The 16,853-nt window shown below is 38.9% G+C and overlaps 1 protein-coding gene across 6 annotated transcripts in view; it reads right to left on the bottom strand.

Moving 5' to 3' along the window:
* The window catches only part of LOC139463923 (SWI/SNF complex subunit SMARCC2-like), a 39,905-nt gene extending 23,428 nt beyond the window's left edge, over positions 1-16,477 (bottom strand). For 5 of the 6 annotated variants that reach the window (XM_071245357.1, XM_071245354.1, XM_071245359.1 and 2 more), the window contains exons 1-12: positions 16,348-16,477; positions 13,004-13,123; positions 11,252-11,337; positions 10,127-10,374; positions 8,833-8,902; positions 8,078-8,153; positions 7,198-7,281; positions 6,467-6,526; positions 5,605-5,702; positions 4,624-4,769; positions 2,509-2,597; positions 891-1,102 (exon numbers count right to left, since the gene is read on the bottom strand). In XM_071245357.1, coding sequence (XP_071101458.1) covers positions 891-1,102; positions 2,509-2,597; positions 4,624-4,769; positions 5,605-5,702; positions 6,467-6,526; positions 7,198-7,281; positions 8,078-8,153; positions 8,833-8,902; positions 10,127-10,374; positions 11,252-11,337; positions 13,004-13,123; positions 16,348-16,464 — 1,406 coding nt within the window. In that variant the 5' untranslated portion in view covers positions 16,465-16,477. The remainder of the gene's footprint in view (positions 1-890; positions 1,103-2,508; positions 2,598-4,623; positions 4,770-5,604; positions 5,703-6,466; positions 6,527-7,197; positions 7,282-8,077; positions 8,154-8,832; positions 8,903-10,126; positions 10,375-11,251; positions 11,338-13,003; positions 13,124-16,347) is intronic. The other variant, XM_071245356.1, reaches the window with a different exon arrangement.
* Between the last annotated feature and the right edge of the window lie 376 nt (positions 16,478-16,853).

The raw sequence follows: 16,853 nt of genomic DNA, 5'->3' as shown, positions 1-16,853 counted from the left end.
TAATCAAGCATGTACACCATACTGGTGTGTGCTGACCAGTGATATTATAGACTGAAACAATACATCGGTGCACTGGTGCACCATGAGTTTTCATGCGCCGATATGATACATGATACATTTTTTTTCTGTATCAATACAAGACGATACACTTGCTAAAATTCATTCCTCCTCGTTAAATGACCCCCTGCTTCCTTTGTCAGTCAAAAATCGCAAAATGTGTAGTACTGTATTCGACGTAATAAGCGCCCTGCTCTAATAAGCGCCCACGGCGGTATTTGCTAATATATTGGCTAGTGAACAATCCTAATTAGCACCCCTTCTGATTGATCAATGTTCACAAGACTTATTTTTTCGCGTACAATACGCACTCGTGTGTTATATGCACCCTTCAATATGGGCAATTAAATTCAAGAAAAATATATCTGTCGCACATAAACATTTCAGGCTGTCAGCATAAACCACAAAATGTATCTTTCAATTCTGTTTTTCTCACGAAAATAATATTCTAATAAGAACCCCCTATTTTTAATTTTGAGAGCGCCTCGGGCCCTTTTTATGTCGAATACGGTAATTAAGGTCATAACTAAAAATAGCCGCAAAGAAAAAGTGTCTACAGCTTGCCTTTCCTTTTGAACCTTCTCTGAAATATTTATAGTAAAGACGTTTCCACACGATTTGATGTAAATATGCATATTGAGACTGGCATCATATTGTGAGCTTTGTATCGTGAGCTTGCTGTATCATTTCACCCCTATGATATGCGCAACACCCACTGACCAAGTCACCAGGCCTGCCCATTGAACCATTATCTCACCTCTACAACAAGTATCGGTTGCTGGGACATATTCTAACCCGGAATCCCCACAGGGATCAGCATCCAAATCACTTACATTTCTGGCGTTTTTGATTTGTTTTTTCCATTGAAGAATTCGGGCAGTGCTCGTCGCTCGATGGCATGGATGCTGTTGTAGTCGAACCAGGCGGAGTAGCTGGGGATGACGATGTGGTGAGTCTGTTCCGTCAGGTTGTCCTCCTGATCCTCCTTGTCCTTCTTGGACCCCTCGTCTGTTGTGGATCCGGTCTCTGCCCGCTCCGGCTCAACCTGGGGAGAGGGAGAGGGGGATTCAGGTTTTTGTTTCTTTGTAGTTTCACACCATGTTTTATTTGACAGAGACAGAGCCAAGCCAACTTCTGATCTAATGCAATTCAACCAGCTAGAGCTTAGATATGCCATTCATCAAAAATACCATTTCTTTTCATTTCTCAATCATCCCCTGCACCATCTTCCCGAGGCAAGAGACTTAACTGACTATAAAAGTCCTGTTTCCACCCTTGCCGAACTAGGCTGGGATTATGGAGTTAGATTTTGGCTGGACTAATGAGTCTATGCATAGTCCAATCAAACCGAAATCGAAATCTGGTTCGTAAACTGTCATGCAGAGTTCGGTCGATTGCAGGATTTGCAAAGCATGTGCATCGCCTACTCGTTGTCAACAGATATTTTCCAAATCTTTTCATGCTTGTAATCAAGGTGCTCACGTGATTTGATGTACTTCGCAAAGTAAGAACCGTTTATCACAAAATAGATCTTGATCAGATTGTCCTGACTGGGCGCCACCATATTGTTTGAAGCAAATGCATGTGATACGAGAGGTGGAATCTGATTGGTCCATATGGGAGAGGCATAGAATGGATATAACTCGTAATAGCCACTGGTGGCGCTATGATCAAGCCCAGGAATTCCAGCCTAGTTCAGCAGGGTGGAAACTGGACTTTTAAAGTCAGTTAACTCTCTTGCCTCAGGAAGATGACCCTGCACTAACTGAATCCCTTCTTAACATAATCTTGTTGAATTTCAAATTGCAAAATGAGTATCTGATTTTCAGTTTCTGACATTCAGACTGACTAATGAGAGCTGTCTGCTGTAAAACACATGGTTGTCGGTGAAACACTGTATTCTGCATCATATGAATAGTGCTGATAGTTCTGCAAAGTCTGACCTTGTGTTTTTACTTAAATAGATTACAAGTTCCCCCCTCGTCAGATTCATCATTTGGAATGATGGCCTACATGTAATTACTGAACCAAAGCACCTGTCCTATCGTACCTTACACTTCAGTGGAAAATACGTCAACAAACAGTTTACCTTTCAATGTTCTTGTTCCACGAAGTGATCTCAGTATCACATTCTACTGTCGTAAGTGTTTGATTTTGTTTATATGTTTGTTTAACGCCACATCAGCAATATTTCAGCTATCGGACGGCGGTCTGTAAATAATCAAATCTAGACCAAACAATCCAGTGATTGATATAGTGAGCAACGATCCACGCACAATGACATACATCAACCAAGTTAGCTGACAACCACTTCATTTGCTGGCCTCTTACGACCAGCATAGGTTGCTGGGGCCTGTTCTAACCCTAATATTCATTAACATTGTCCAAAATATTATTACTTCTACCATGGACCTTCACGGGTTGAGTGACAAAGAATGAGCGAGGACTGACCTTGTCCCCTTGGTCCTCTTCTATGTCCATCAATGTCCCTCCCTTGATAGGCTGCAGCTCACTGTCTTTCTGACTCCGGGATCCTGGTACTGTCAACAGGGATACGATACTTATTTATTTTGGAACCAAAGCATGAGGTTAAAAGCAAATTGTAATGTCAAAGTCTGATTCATCTGATCAGCTGAGGTGGCACGGATGGCCCAGTCGTCTAAGGCGCCGCGATTCGCTGTGCCAGAGTTGCGTCCCTCGGGCAAGCCAGAAATCTATGATTGTGGGTTCGAATCCTGGTTCGCCCCGATTATGTTTCTAGGTTTGTCAGCACCATACCCGTGCTTGTGGGTTTCAACGAAGTGGTAAACGTCTGAGACCTGCCTCACTTTGGGATTCCTCCCACATTAAGCAGACACGCTGCAATATAACTGGAATACTGTTAAAAGCGGCGTTAAACAAAACTCATTTACTCACTCACTCTGATCAGCTGACCATAATCAGCTGTCTAATAAAGTCTTACTCCAGTGGTGGCACTACAAGACTGTAAGAAACACAGGGTCCAAATCTAATTGGCCTGATGGTGATATGACAAGCTGTCATTACTCGTCATATAAAGAAGTCAAGCCAATATTTATGGTAGCCAAAAGTATTTGAAATGATCTTTTATCAAATACCTATTATATGTACAAGTCATAGCACTAGTCTTGGAATTGTATATTAGTGGAACCTGTACTTGAGTTTTGTTTTTTTGCTTATCCAATAAATTATCAACTGAAATAAAATACTAATTACATCGATAGTAATGTATTTCGGTTCATTGTTGTCTTGAGGAGGAATTATTTGTGAGTACAATTAGTATCAGACATGTTTATTTTTGTGTCTACATATGTGTAGCAATAAAATTTAGTCGCCACCAGATATTTTTAAAGGTAGTCATTTGGCTACCACTGAATTTTAGACAGTAATCAAATTGAAATTTACGTCGCATTGGTGACCGTTTTAGTCGCCACTTCGAGGCCTGGTCCTGAGGACATGTCAAAATCCAATGATGGTATAGTCCTCATTGACAAGCAGCAGTTGAAGGCTTTGATTTTGAAACAGTTCTCAATGATTCAATTTTTCTAGAAATTGACAGTAGTAAACATTATTGTCTCGTTCAAGCAGGACTATATTCACCGTGATCAAATCACCTATCCCTTCATGTTAACGACAAACGATATCCAGAATGAAGTAAAGAATAAATCTTACGAGCCATATAATTCAAACCCAAATACATGTCATTCAAGCTTACTCAGATGACATACAGCAATCTTTGCACTCAAAATCATTCCATTATAAATGCTTTCCTTCCAAGCCACATTCAGTCTGCGACTCTGGCCACTAGACTGAACCCAGAATCTAGTACAATTCTGTTCGGTCCAGTAAGCTCAGCCAATATTAGTCCACATAATAACACTATAATATGCTGAAAATGACATTAAGAGCCATGTTCAAGTTAGTAGACTCTAATGTTTTGGCACAGACAGCATTCAACGTCATCTGTTTGCAAACCTGCACACCCATTAATCCCTGAAGGCAAGGTTGTGTACAGATGAAGTTGAATGTGACTTCCTTCACATCAGCCACAAGGCCATGACTTCCTTCACATGAGGCCATGACTTCCTTCCCATAAGGCCATGACTTCCTTCACATCAGCCACAAGGCCATGACTTCCTTCCCATAAGGCCATGACTTGCGTCGCATAAGGCCATGACTTACTTCATATAAGGTTATGACTTCCTTCACATAAGGCCATGACTTGCGTCACATAAGACCACAACTTCCTTCACATAACTTCCTTCCCATAAGGCCATGACTTGCGTCGCATAAGGCCACAACTTCCTTCCCATAAGGCCATGACTTCCTTCACATAACGCCATGACTTGCGTCACATAAGGCCATGACTTACTTCATATAAGGTTATGACTTCCTTCCCATAAGGCCATGACTTGTGTCACATTAGGGCATTACTTACTTCATATAAGGTTATGACTTCCTTCCAATGAGGCCATGACTTGCATCACATAAGGCCATGACTTACTTAATATAAGGTTATGACTTCCTTCACATAAGGCCATGACTTACCTTGTTTGGCAATGGCGACCTCCTGGATGTTGGGTTCTGGGGTAGGCTCCTCCATGTCCTTGGTCAAATCTTCCTCCTCTTCATCCCGAGCTGACCTCTTCTTAGTAGAACTGAGTCCTGGTGTCCGTCCACTAGATGGGTGAATACTTCATACTTAAGTTAGTGAATCCCTCACAGTCCAGGAATAGAAATGCTACCACAGGGCACTCTTCAAATTTTGATTCATATTCGAAAAATATGGAATCTCATCTAACCATGAACTAGATAATAAGCAGTCGTTAATCAAAAGAATGCCTCCTTCCTTTTCACTGCACTTGAAAATTCAATGTCTGAATCCCCAGGTTTATTTAGTGAATCGTATTTGGCATTAATTCATTTAAAAATCTCATGTACCATGTACCTTTCCTGCTTACTTGTGTGAAGTACATTTTATTTTGTCACTAGATAGGTATTACTTGCAAAAGTACCTTCAATACCTTAATTTTAACCCGGAATAAACCCAAATTCTTTAATTAAAAACCCGAATAACCCTATCTTCAAAACATTCCATCACATAGTTACACTCACATATATGTAAGTACTTATTTAAGGTTCAACAGTATTTCAGTTACATCATAGTGTCAGCTTAAGGGAGGGAAGCCCAAAGTGATGCAGGTCTTTAACACTTTGATGAAACCCATGAGCACGGGTATGGTGCTGACAAACCCAGAATCAGGGTTGCAACCCATCACAATAAACTAGCACCTTCGACGACCACCCGTGTCAGTTATTCCCACAAGTTAATAACAGGACCAATGTGTAAGACCCCTTAAAAGGTGTGTCACCATCTTTGAGCAATGTGCATCTATATGCAAAATCTGGAGCCTAATTTTCATGGGTAACTGGTCACTGGACCCCATGTATTCACATCAAGCTCTCAATAAATCCACTTATATTCAACAAAGTCTTCTATCTGTACATCAAGTCACATCTGACACCCACCTCTTCCTCTTCTTTTTCTCTGGCACTGGTGACGGTGATCGTTTCCTCTTCCCCTTTTTGTCTTTCTTATCTCTTCGGTCAGGGTCAGGGTTGTTCAGCTAAAAAGTTGACAAATTAAAAAAGATAACAAAATTAAAACTTAACTCCACTGCATCCAAATAGCATTCATAAGATCATAATATTCTTGGTTCTCTGAACCTCTCACATGAAAACACCATGCATGAGTGCTTTTTATTTCTGTCTTACTGCAAATTAGGGATTCTCACAAAGCAACAAGATGCAATTTCTAAAATGTCATACAAAAATATATTTTTAAAAAAGTTAAAAATATTGTTACCAAAACCAATATTCCTTAAATCTTATTTCTATTTGTCACCAAATGACAACTCACAGGTGTATTAGTACTGTGCTGTTTAACACCTCACTCAGCAATATTCCAACTATGTGGCGGCAGTCCATAAATAATCGAGTCTGGACCAGGCAATCCAGTGATTGACACCATGAGCATCGATCCACGCAATTGGGATACGATGACATGCATCAACCAAGTCAGCAAGCCTGACCACCCAATCACGTTAGTCACCTCCTACGACAAGCATAGTTTCCTTTTGCGGCAAGCATGTGTTGCTGAATACCTATTCTACCCCGATTCTTCACACATCTGAATTAGTAGTACAAGAAGAAAAGCAACAACATGTTTCCTCAGGAAACAAAGAAGTTATCACTTGACATGCTTCAACCAAGTCACCTGACCCAACGATCCCGTTTATCGCCTCTATGACAAGCATACTATCATTTGCCATTATCTTTCATACAAGAAGTTACATCAACTGTAAAAATGCATATCCAGACCAATACTTACATCTTCCACAGTCAACTTCAATCTGTTTGATTTCTTGTACTTTTTATTGCTGCCATCAGCCTGAAAGCCAGCAGCGGTGACATTTCATAATATGTAGAATAGAGTAACATTTGCCGTAACATCAGATGTTTAACACCACAATAAATATCATTCATTGTGTAAGTGTTTCAGCATTATGTGGGTCGGAAGGCCAAAGTAATACACACACATTTCCATGGACGCATATTTTTTTTTAGCCTACTGGAATTGGGGGTAACAATCATCCTGGGCACTTAGAAAATCGACAAAGGAGGTGCCTATTAAATTTGCTTTCAGAGATTGAGCTGAATTGAACGAACAAAATCGATAATAGTTACTAGGCAATTATATGCCCCCTCTATGCTCCTGTTTTCTGTAATAAATATTTATGTACAGTCTAAGTAGAGGAGGCTTGTTGAGATAACCTATAGGTTGATCTAGTTGGCCAGGGGGTGCTTATGATCTAGTTGGCCAGGGGGTGCTTATGATGAATACGCTAATCACAACCAAACACAACATAAGTAGCACAAATTGCAATGTTCTTATATATACGCATATACGAAGTAAGACAAACAACATAAAATAACATAGTACAGTCAAAATAGTCAAACATATGAATTCTCCAGACACACAAAATAAGTTGAAGAATTTTGTTTCTTCCATCTATGGATTTACATGAGACTTTCTACAAGGTACAAGATGTCGATACGTACATTGAATTCATCCTCAACCAAATAATCCTCTTCATTCATCCATTCATTGAATTCCTCCAAGTCCAGCAGCCATCGTGCACTCACCTGAAGTGCATCGTAGAACATGTAATACCATTGTCAAGGATGGGTGTATCACAACGTATTGTCAAACACCAGGTTGTGTTGCAATACTTTTCACGATATACATGGTATTGTATCATTTTAAATCTGGAACTCAGAAACATAAATCCAGGGATAGCGCCATGTTTAGGCCCTGGATGTTTACGATCGTGGTTGACGGAAATGTTCGAAATAATACAAAAGAACATAAGGGGGTTAACAATGAACGAAGCATGATGAGAAACAAATTCCTTTGTATTTCAAAGATATTTGCGAAGTTTATAACTAAAACACCAAAATTGATATTTAAAATCACCCGATACACCAACTTGTAAACAATAATATTGTGGTATGTATTTTTGAATAAAAGAATAGTTTACCAGTATACCAGTAATACTGTGCAACCATAACTACCGTATTATATATCTTATGAAACCTCATTTGTACTTTAATGAAATGAAGAATAAAAATAAATAACACTGAAACACTGTTAGATATAAATACTCATGTTCTCTTATATCCCATAGAACAAAGAGGGTTTAGAAAACAGATTGATAAATCAACAACATTCTCAAGAAGGGAGATAATCCAAAGATGAATTACCTCCCTTACGAGTGTCAAGATTCTGAAGAATGTTTAAAAAAACTGGACATTTCAAAAACAGACACATTTTGTGCTGAAATAAATTGCATACACATATTTTCAGTTATTTCTTATTGAAAATGTCCAGGTTCAATAAGTCTTTGGACATTTTCTGATGCCTATTTTAACAGTTACAAACCTCAAAGGCACCCTGGTGCGAGTATGGGGAGTCCGGCTCGTAGTCAATATTAGTATCAGTCACCCACGTGTCATAGCTGAAAATAAAACAAACCTTTACAATGTGTCATACAATGGGCCTTTCAACAGGACTAGTTTGTAAATATCAAAATGCGGGTTATTCGTGTATATAACAAACATACATCTGGGCACAGGTGAGTGAGTGAGTGAGTTGGGTTTGAAGCCGTTTTTAACAGTATTACAGTTATATCACGGCGTGTCAGCTTTATGTGGGAGGTAACCTGAAGTGATGCAGGTCTCAGACGTTTACCACATCAGTGAAACCCACAAACACAGGTATGATGCTGACAAACCTAGAAACATAATCGGGCCGAACCAGGATTGAACCCACAACCATAGGTTTCTGGCGTACCCAAGGGACGCAACTCTGGCACAGGTACTGACGACATGGGGGTAAGAAAATCGACCAGCACAAGACCCTATTATTGTTCCACTGGTATGAATCTATTTCATCGGACACCTTCCACAATTTTGGTAAGGGATGAGGTGAGGTTAAATGATGTTTAACATTGTGTCCCAGGGAAAGGGACAAGCATGAGGTGGCAATACAAATGCAAACAGTCATTTATTCTGCCTATTTTGAGATTTATTACTGTATTGTTCAAATAGTAAGGCTGTGTGTTTGGCTAATATACAAGTACAAAAGAACATGGATGGGTATGTGGTAGAATGCATGAGAAGCGTTTCACTCCCTACCTGTCCGGGTAGTACCACCAGTGTACCAAGGAATGACGATCCCTCTTTAGCACTGGTCGGAAATATTCGTCTGAAAAATAGAAAAACATGTTCTCGACTGAATGCAATGAATCAATCAATAAACAAGGAGCAGGTTTGCGAATTCCTTTTTACACTGCAATCAGATAACATCTTTGAGAGGCATTTAGAAGTTGGAGTACTAAGTAAGGATAAGAATTTATGGATGAACAACTTCTTTATTACAATCTTTATTGCAATCAGATATATTACAGTGATATTACAGCAATCGAGGGGTAGTCAAGCATGCGCACCACCACCGTTAACATCCTTGAATCACGTTCCACAATCAGTTCCCACATCGAAACAATTTGATCATCATTTGACTGGCTATCTACTCCTATACTCCCCCAGGGGGAAATGTCTGAAGTTAATTGCAGGTAATGAAAAAGTAAGCCACATTCATAACTATTTCCAACTAATAGTGGTGGAACGATACATCACATCACAAGCATTTTGTACATCCCGATACCAGTATTTTATTTTTTGCTCGTTCAAACTAGTACGTAAGCAAACAAAGAGTTGGGTACCATTGAACTGGGAAAGAGTCTGCATACTTAAACAAGTATATTCCTATTGCCGCCATGACCATAACACAAGATGTGCAGTTAAGCTGTGTGCATATTAAGGAAAGTAACTGTGTGCTATATTGGATCGCATTGTTTTAACCATGTTAAGTATTAAGATTTTCTGACTTTTTTTAAAATGGATAAAAAACAAACAGGACTTTATGATGATGTGGGTGGTGCCTTAGAACCAAGATTATTATTTTTATCAGCCTTACATACCATATGAAACCAACATATGACATAGGTGAGGTGAAATGGGGTTTAACATCGCGCCCAAGATTATTGCACTTATATAACGACGTGCATGTACGTGTGTGTGTTTGTGTGGCTGCTTGTACTAGTCCGGACTGATGCTGATTTATAGCTCTAGCTAACTAAGATACCATGCCGCAGTTTAACATGAATACCCCACTCAGACACAGTATACTGACTCCGAGCCGACCAGTCCTTGTTTTAGCCCCTTAATGCCAAGCGCCAGACAGGGTAAAAACAAGTACCATATTTTAACATCTTTTGGTATGACGCGGCCGGGGATCAAACCCCGGACCTTCCACTCTCCGTGCAGACGCTCAACCACTAGACCACGGAGGCTGTCAGCATACGACATAAAAAGACACTTGAACTAGCTGCTCCACAACAGAAGACTACTCTCTTAACTGTTTACCTACCATTAGGTGGAGGGTGGGACGGCAGTGTGTGCACAATGTGAGTAGCATCATCAGCATTGTCGCACATCGTGCCCTGGTGCCTCTTGATGATGTCCTTGAGTTTGGGGATGAGGATCTTGTCCACGTCAGGGCGGATGAAGATGGAGGGCGGTGGCAAGCACTTGCTGGAGACGAGGGCCTTCTCGATCTGCATAAACATCTCCACGTTCCTGTCCATTCGGGATGGAGACTGGAAGTCGAATCTTCTCCTGCAAACAACCCAGCTTACCATAATAATATACTTTTAAATTGCATGTGTATCTGATGTAGGCATGTCAGGATTCATCAATACATTAAAAATATTCTCAGACGATATAAAACAAAGTTACCAGTATCGATTCATATCATTATCCTGTATCACATATGGACTTACTTAGTTTATTTATTACAAAGAATTGGATATTTTTTTTCATAATAGAAACTACTTATGTTGACGTACTAGTCCAAAATAAAGTATTGATCGAACATGTTGAAATGAGACATTCATATTTTCAAACATGAGACCAGGGCCCACTTGCAAAAAGCTTGATCTCAGCGCTAAGATGATCGTAACTCCCATACTTTAACATAGGCTTATGATAGTCGTAGCGCTAAGATCGCTGTGTGCAAGTGGGTCCAGATATTCAGGAAGTTTCAAGCCTTCCTTAATAGTGGTTATGCCCTATGAAAAACAAATTCATAAAAATTGCAATGAATTACGTATCGTGAGATGGTCGTATCGTGACATCCCTTATCTGATGAGTTTCATGCATTATGCAACGAAGCAACCGTCATATTTGGACAACTATATAACACTGATTTGTTTATTTATTGCAGCACTCAGTAATATTCCAGCTATGTGATATCAACAGTATGTAAATAATGAAGTCTGGACCAGGCAATCCAGTGATAAATATTGTGAGCAACGATCCCCGCCTTGGGGGTAGGATGACACAAAAATCAACCAGGTCACCTAACATGACCAGCTGACCTGTTTGGTCGCAGTTTACGCACAGCATAGGTTGCAGGGGCCTTTTCTAACACAGAATCCCCATGGATTAAACCACCACTATCACATTCCATACATTGATATATAGTATTACATACCATCCTTGGTCACTTTTGAATTTGAAGACGGCAGCAAAAATCTGACAAAGTCCACCTCCTGCCTTGAAGTCGAGGAAACATTTCATCTACAAACAAAATGACTGAGAATCAGCTCAGTGACATTGATCAACTTGAGGATGGTTTCATCCCCAAATGCTTCAAATAACTGACACAAAGAATACATGACATTCAAATTATGGATAACAACATCTATTATTCTTTGTCACAAAATTTCATAGATACTGTTTGCCTCTTCACCTGATAAAGGAGAAAGAAGTAGCTCTGAAATGTTGTGACAAAGAACAAAATAAGTTGCATAGAAAATGTCATGTACTCATGTTCTCCCAACTTCTGAATGCTTATCAAAGACTTGAAACAAACAACTGTTTAATCTGAATAGACCAATGAAGAAGGAGCACTTGTAATCTTTAAAGCTATTCCACTTTAAATATGGACATCTCGATTATTAACAACTGGTTCAAAACATTCAACACAACCAATATAAGATGCTGGACGTTCCACATCAATAGCTGCATTCACTGACACATATAGATGTAAACAAAACATATCCTGGAATCCACGCAATTGGAATACAATGACATGCATTAACCAAGTCAGCGAGTCTGACCACCCGATTCTTTTACGACCTACATGGTCGCCTTTTACGACACATACATGTGATGCAGTCTCACTGACTGAATGATATAAACAAATACTGATGGCAATGAAAAAGGTAACGCTTAGTTTCAGACACTGAGTGAGTGAGTGAGTGAGTGAGTATGGTTTTACGCCACTTTTAGCAATATTCCAGCAATATCACGGCGGGGGACACCAGAAATGGGCTTCACACATTGTACCCATGTCGGGAATCGAGCTCGGGTCTTCGGCGTGACGAGCGAACCCTGACCACCCCTTTCAGACACAGAAAAATGCTATGCTGTCATGGGTTCCTAGCCTTGTCTTCCAAACACGATTGAGAAACAATGCCCATAAACAACAGAAGCTTTGGCACATGCAAGACATGATGTAAGGGGTACAAAGACCCATATGCTTGCTGAGATCATTCATGGACAAAGTAGAGGCTACAATAAAACCACTACAATGCCAACACAGTACATAACTGTAGGGCAAACATGGCAGGCCATCAGGAATACATGTGGTGGGATGCCCATTTGCCAAACAGTTGGGGACAAGCCATCTTCCCAAGGCAAGGGAGTTACCTAACTCCGGCTTCTTCCCTTGCTGAACTAGACAGGAATTATGGAGTTATATCTTGGCAGGACTAATGAGTCTATGCATATTCCAATCAAAATCGTATAATGAAATTTGCATTCTGTTTGTCAGATTTCGGTTGTTTGCAGTTTTGTTTTACAATATGGATCTTAATTATCAATCTGGTTGTCTTGACTGGGCGCAGCCATTTTGTTTGAAGCAAAAGCAAGTGATACGAGAGCTGGAATCTGATTGGTCAATAGGAGGGACATAGAAGGGACATAACTTGTAACAGAAATCCCAGCCTAGTTCAGAAAGGGTGCAAACTGGACTTTTATTTCCATCAGTACATGTTGTTTTGTTCAGCTTCTATCAAGTCTAAAAATATTTCACAAACAGACAAAACACAACAATGGTGTTACTTCAATACAGAATTTCCTTTTCTGTACCTTGTTAGACAACGGCTCAACATTTCTTTTACATCATAATGTTGTGGACAATACAGTTGTGTGCATATACATGACATAGGGTATTACTTACAGGCAATTTAGTAAGTGCTGGGTTTGTTTGGGATTTTCCAAATGCATCTTCTTGAAACTGTAAAAGTTGAATGACAAGACTTGACAGGCCTTTGTTGGTGGGGGGATCGGCCTGAGTATACTGAAAGAAGAAATCACATCAACATGACCAACAGTGTTTCTGAGGACATTTTCAACAACAAAAATACTCGTCACGGCATCTTTGCCTCAGTTCTGATTTCAAAACAAAAATTCTGAATTTATTTTATAAACACACATTAGACATTGCTCTTTTTATCCCTAATGTGACAACACGGAGACTGGAAGGTCAATGGTATGATCCCTGGCCTTACCAAAGATGGTACTTGCTGTACAAGGACTGGCCAGGGTGCATACTGTGTTCCAATGGGGTATGAAAGTTAAAACTGTTGCTTTTTAGCAATGACTATTGGCCTGAATATTGTATTGTATTGATATGTAGGTCCTTGACAGTGGTATAAGGAGCTATACTACAACTTCCCCATTACAGTTAAATAAAGAAATTGTTATCCATAAATTGTGTCTACTTTGTCAATCAAAGTTATTTCTGATTTGTCTGATGATGCAAGTGGTAGAACATGTATATTAATATAGCAAACAAACAAAAGCTGGCAATAGATATATATACGCCATGAAAAAATATTCTAAAACAACATCAAATCAAAACTTGGGACTTCAACATGTTCAAGGTTGTGGTAAAAGTATGTGTACTGCCGAGAAACTCCGGCAAAAATACATGGGGTCATTTTCAAAACTTATGTGGCCACATTCTGAGAGATCACAAAAACTTAAAACCTGTTATGCATGTTATTTGTGCAGAATCATCGTTCCGGTTAACATTAGGGATACACAGGATGTTTAGCACAGCATCATTTTCAGATATTACATATTGCAGCAACAATGTCCGATGTCATATATCCTCAAACATATATTGTTTGGGATCACTGTCGTTAGCGTGAATGTCTCTTCAGTTCAACATTGTTCAAGGTACTCTTAATAAAATTAGAATTTAGCTTTTTCGACAGAATTAGATTTCACTTGATTTAAACAAATCTGACATGTTATTGTAGTTCTTTCTAATTTTGTTCTGGTACTATGAGTAGTCACAAAGTCTGGTTCACTGAAAATTTCTACTATTCTTAGTTTTTCTCCCTTTCAAAGTCTGTCACCACTGTCACAATGTTTCGCTAACATTACTTCTACGATACTGGTGTCATTTGAAGCAGAAACACCTTTGACATTATCAGAAGTTGGTTGAGGCTGTGTTGACAACAAAAAGAATTCAAACATTGATCTGAACCTTTTCTGACTGTCTACTCTCAGATTTTGCTGTTTTGCCATGGTTTATTAATTATGGTAAAGAACAAATGAAAATATGACATTGTTATTTGCAAAAAATGTGTAAGCTCGATTCTGATTGGACCATTTGTGCCGTTCAGTCAATGAAAGGCTCTGATAGTAAAGTGAGACAAATAAGGCAACGAAAAACAGGACGTTTACGTTCAATGATCAAAGCAGCTGTCTGAGTGATGTAAAATGTTTGAGACAATCAGTGACACCCATAATTATTAGGGCTTGGCCGATACACCAACTGTGTGATCTGAATCACAATACTTTGCTCGTGATCCTATATGTATCGCGATACTTGCATGTGCTTTTATCTCTGGTGAGTAAGCCATCTTTTTCACAGACAAGACGGCCAAATACCTGGCACACTGATGATTTACAGTGTCAAATCTGGCATAATGGATGAAAATATTTACATTTTCACCACAAATTTTCCATATTAATTTGAGTTTGGTGTAACAGTTGTTAAAGCAAATGTTCAAGGAATGAATAAATATTTTTTACACAGTGTGCGACTGTGATCGATACTTGTATTGTGACGTAAAAAATCGCAATCCACTGATGCATCGGTGTATCGTCCCACTACTACAAATTATCAAAAATAAACCCATCTTCATGAATGCACCTGAGCATAAGTATTATGCGCCAATCAAAAAATTATTCCGAGAATCCTGAGAGGAAGCTGCCTCAGTAGAACATTGTAAGTAAAATGAACTCAACATAATGAAGTATCAGGCATAATACATTTCTTCAGATGTCACTGGTTGAGACAACTTTGGGCAAAATTGCATTCTTATTTTCAGAGGCAGTTAGACATTGTATTCAATACAATAATGCCTCACACAGATGGTTATTGTCTTCAAGAACTTATCTCAGAATCGAGACAAAATGCTTGTTGCTGACACATCGGGAAACAAGTAATATTTTGTTTAAACGTTGTTAAAACAAGATATTTTTAAAAAATTTAAATACTGAAATATTTCAGCCAGGTATGTTAACATTCCATTCAATAATGTAAACATAGCATGAAAACTGTCTACTCGTTTTTGGTCCTCTATCAGTGAAATATGAGACACCTCTGCAAACCTATACCATTAGTTAGAATATATTAATCATCTTCACATCAGATTTGGGGGAATTTTTCTTACTTGGGGCTTTTATCAGCCTCTGGGCAGATCTAGATAAATCCCTGGTGATAGGATTCATGGACATACAACCTGATACTGTCACTGTCACGTAGGATATAAGTAGTCAGTAGATATGTATGTGCATTTGCTTCTGCAAATGTGTGTGTACATTTATTTAGAATCTTTATTCTAGTTATTTATTAAATATGTTCATCTATGAATATTGTCATGATGATTAATTAAATATTTGTGTCTTAACTTTTGTTTGGTACTGGGATAAATACTTTTCGGCTCCCACACGACTCTTACTTTCCTATCAGGCTCCTAATACGTCTTGTATTTAATTTTAACCATGGTTCCAATGATTAATTAGTTTCTAGGCTTCTACATATTTAGCTTGGATATATGAATATTTAATGATTATCAGTGGGCGCATCCTTCTCAAGGTCTAGGCAATGTTTCAATCATGTTCTATCTGTTCAGTTTATACCTTCATATCAATTATAAACCCTCAACAGGTTCTAGTTATACTGTTTAAACAGCTTCAGCGTTCTACTGACTAGAGTTACCTGCCCTTCACCCACTCATTCCGTTTTGATAACAAAAATAGATTTGCTATACCACTCCGAAAAGAGTATCAAAGGGAATTAAATCCGATATCCTTTATGGAAACAGTACCGATCGTCACATGAGTAAGGACATTTATGTTTATTTGTAAAAGTATTCACGGCACGCGTGAGGAAGCATGACCCGGCTCCGAAAACAAAGGGCAAAAAAATCTCTCGAGACTCTGGAGGAAATCGTTTCAAAATTAAAATCTACAGGTTCGGTTATTACATGAACAATGTCTTACCCTTTTGCAGTTTTTGTGCAACCATGTTCTTGCACTATCAAACTGCGCGATAGTTTCTACAGCTTCAAAAAACTTGGCATTTGGAGCACCGTCTTTCTTTCTTTGGAGCACCGCCATTTTCCCGGCGTGGGTCACTCCGCAGCAAATTACTGTGCATACTATTCTCCAAAGACATATCGCAAATGTATTGATGGGCTGATTGCCAAATTTTGTTTCCACCAAACTGGACATCATGTTCGCCGTAGTCATTAATAATTTTAGTGAAAAAAAAACAGGGATACGCGCAACAGTAAACATTAATAATGATATTTAGTGAGCGAAACGGACAGAAAAATCGAAAATGTTAAACTGACATGCACTTCACAGCCTGACACAAGCAATGCTGTCACTTCGCTCTTAGTTGTTTTTGAAAATAGAAGCCCGCCATTTCATTATTTTCTAATTATTACACTAACAATATGTAATATATGAGTTAACTATGTATTTGAATTAATTAAACAGTTTTC

The sequence above is a fragment of the Haliotis cracherodii genome, unplaced genomic scaffold (genome assembly GCF_022045235.1).
Source record: "Haliotis cracherodii isolate W230 unplaced genomic scaffold, xgHalCrac1.p SCAF_16, whole genome shotgun sequence".
Classification (NCBI taxonomy): Eukaryota; Metazoa; Mollusca; class Gastropoda; order Lepetellida; family Haliotidae; genus Haliotis; species Haliotis cracherodii.
The sequence above is the reverse complement of the archived record's forward strand: the minus strand, read 5'-3'. Positions and strand labels throughout refer to the sequence as shown.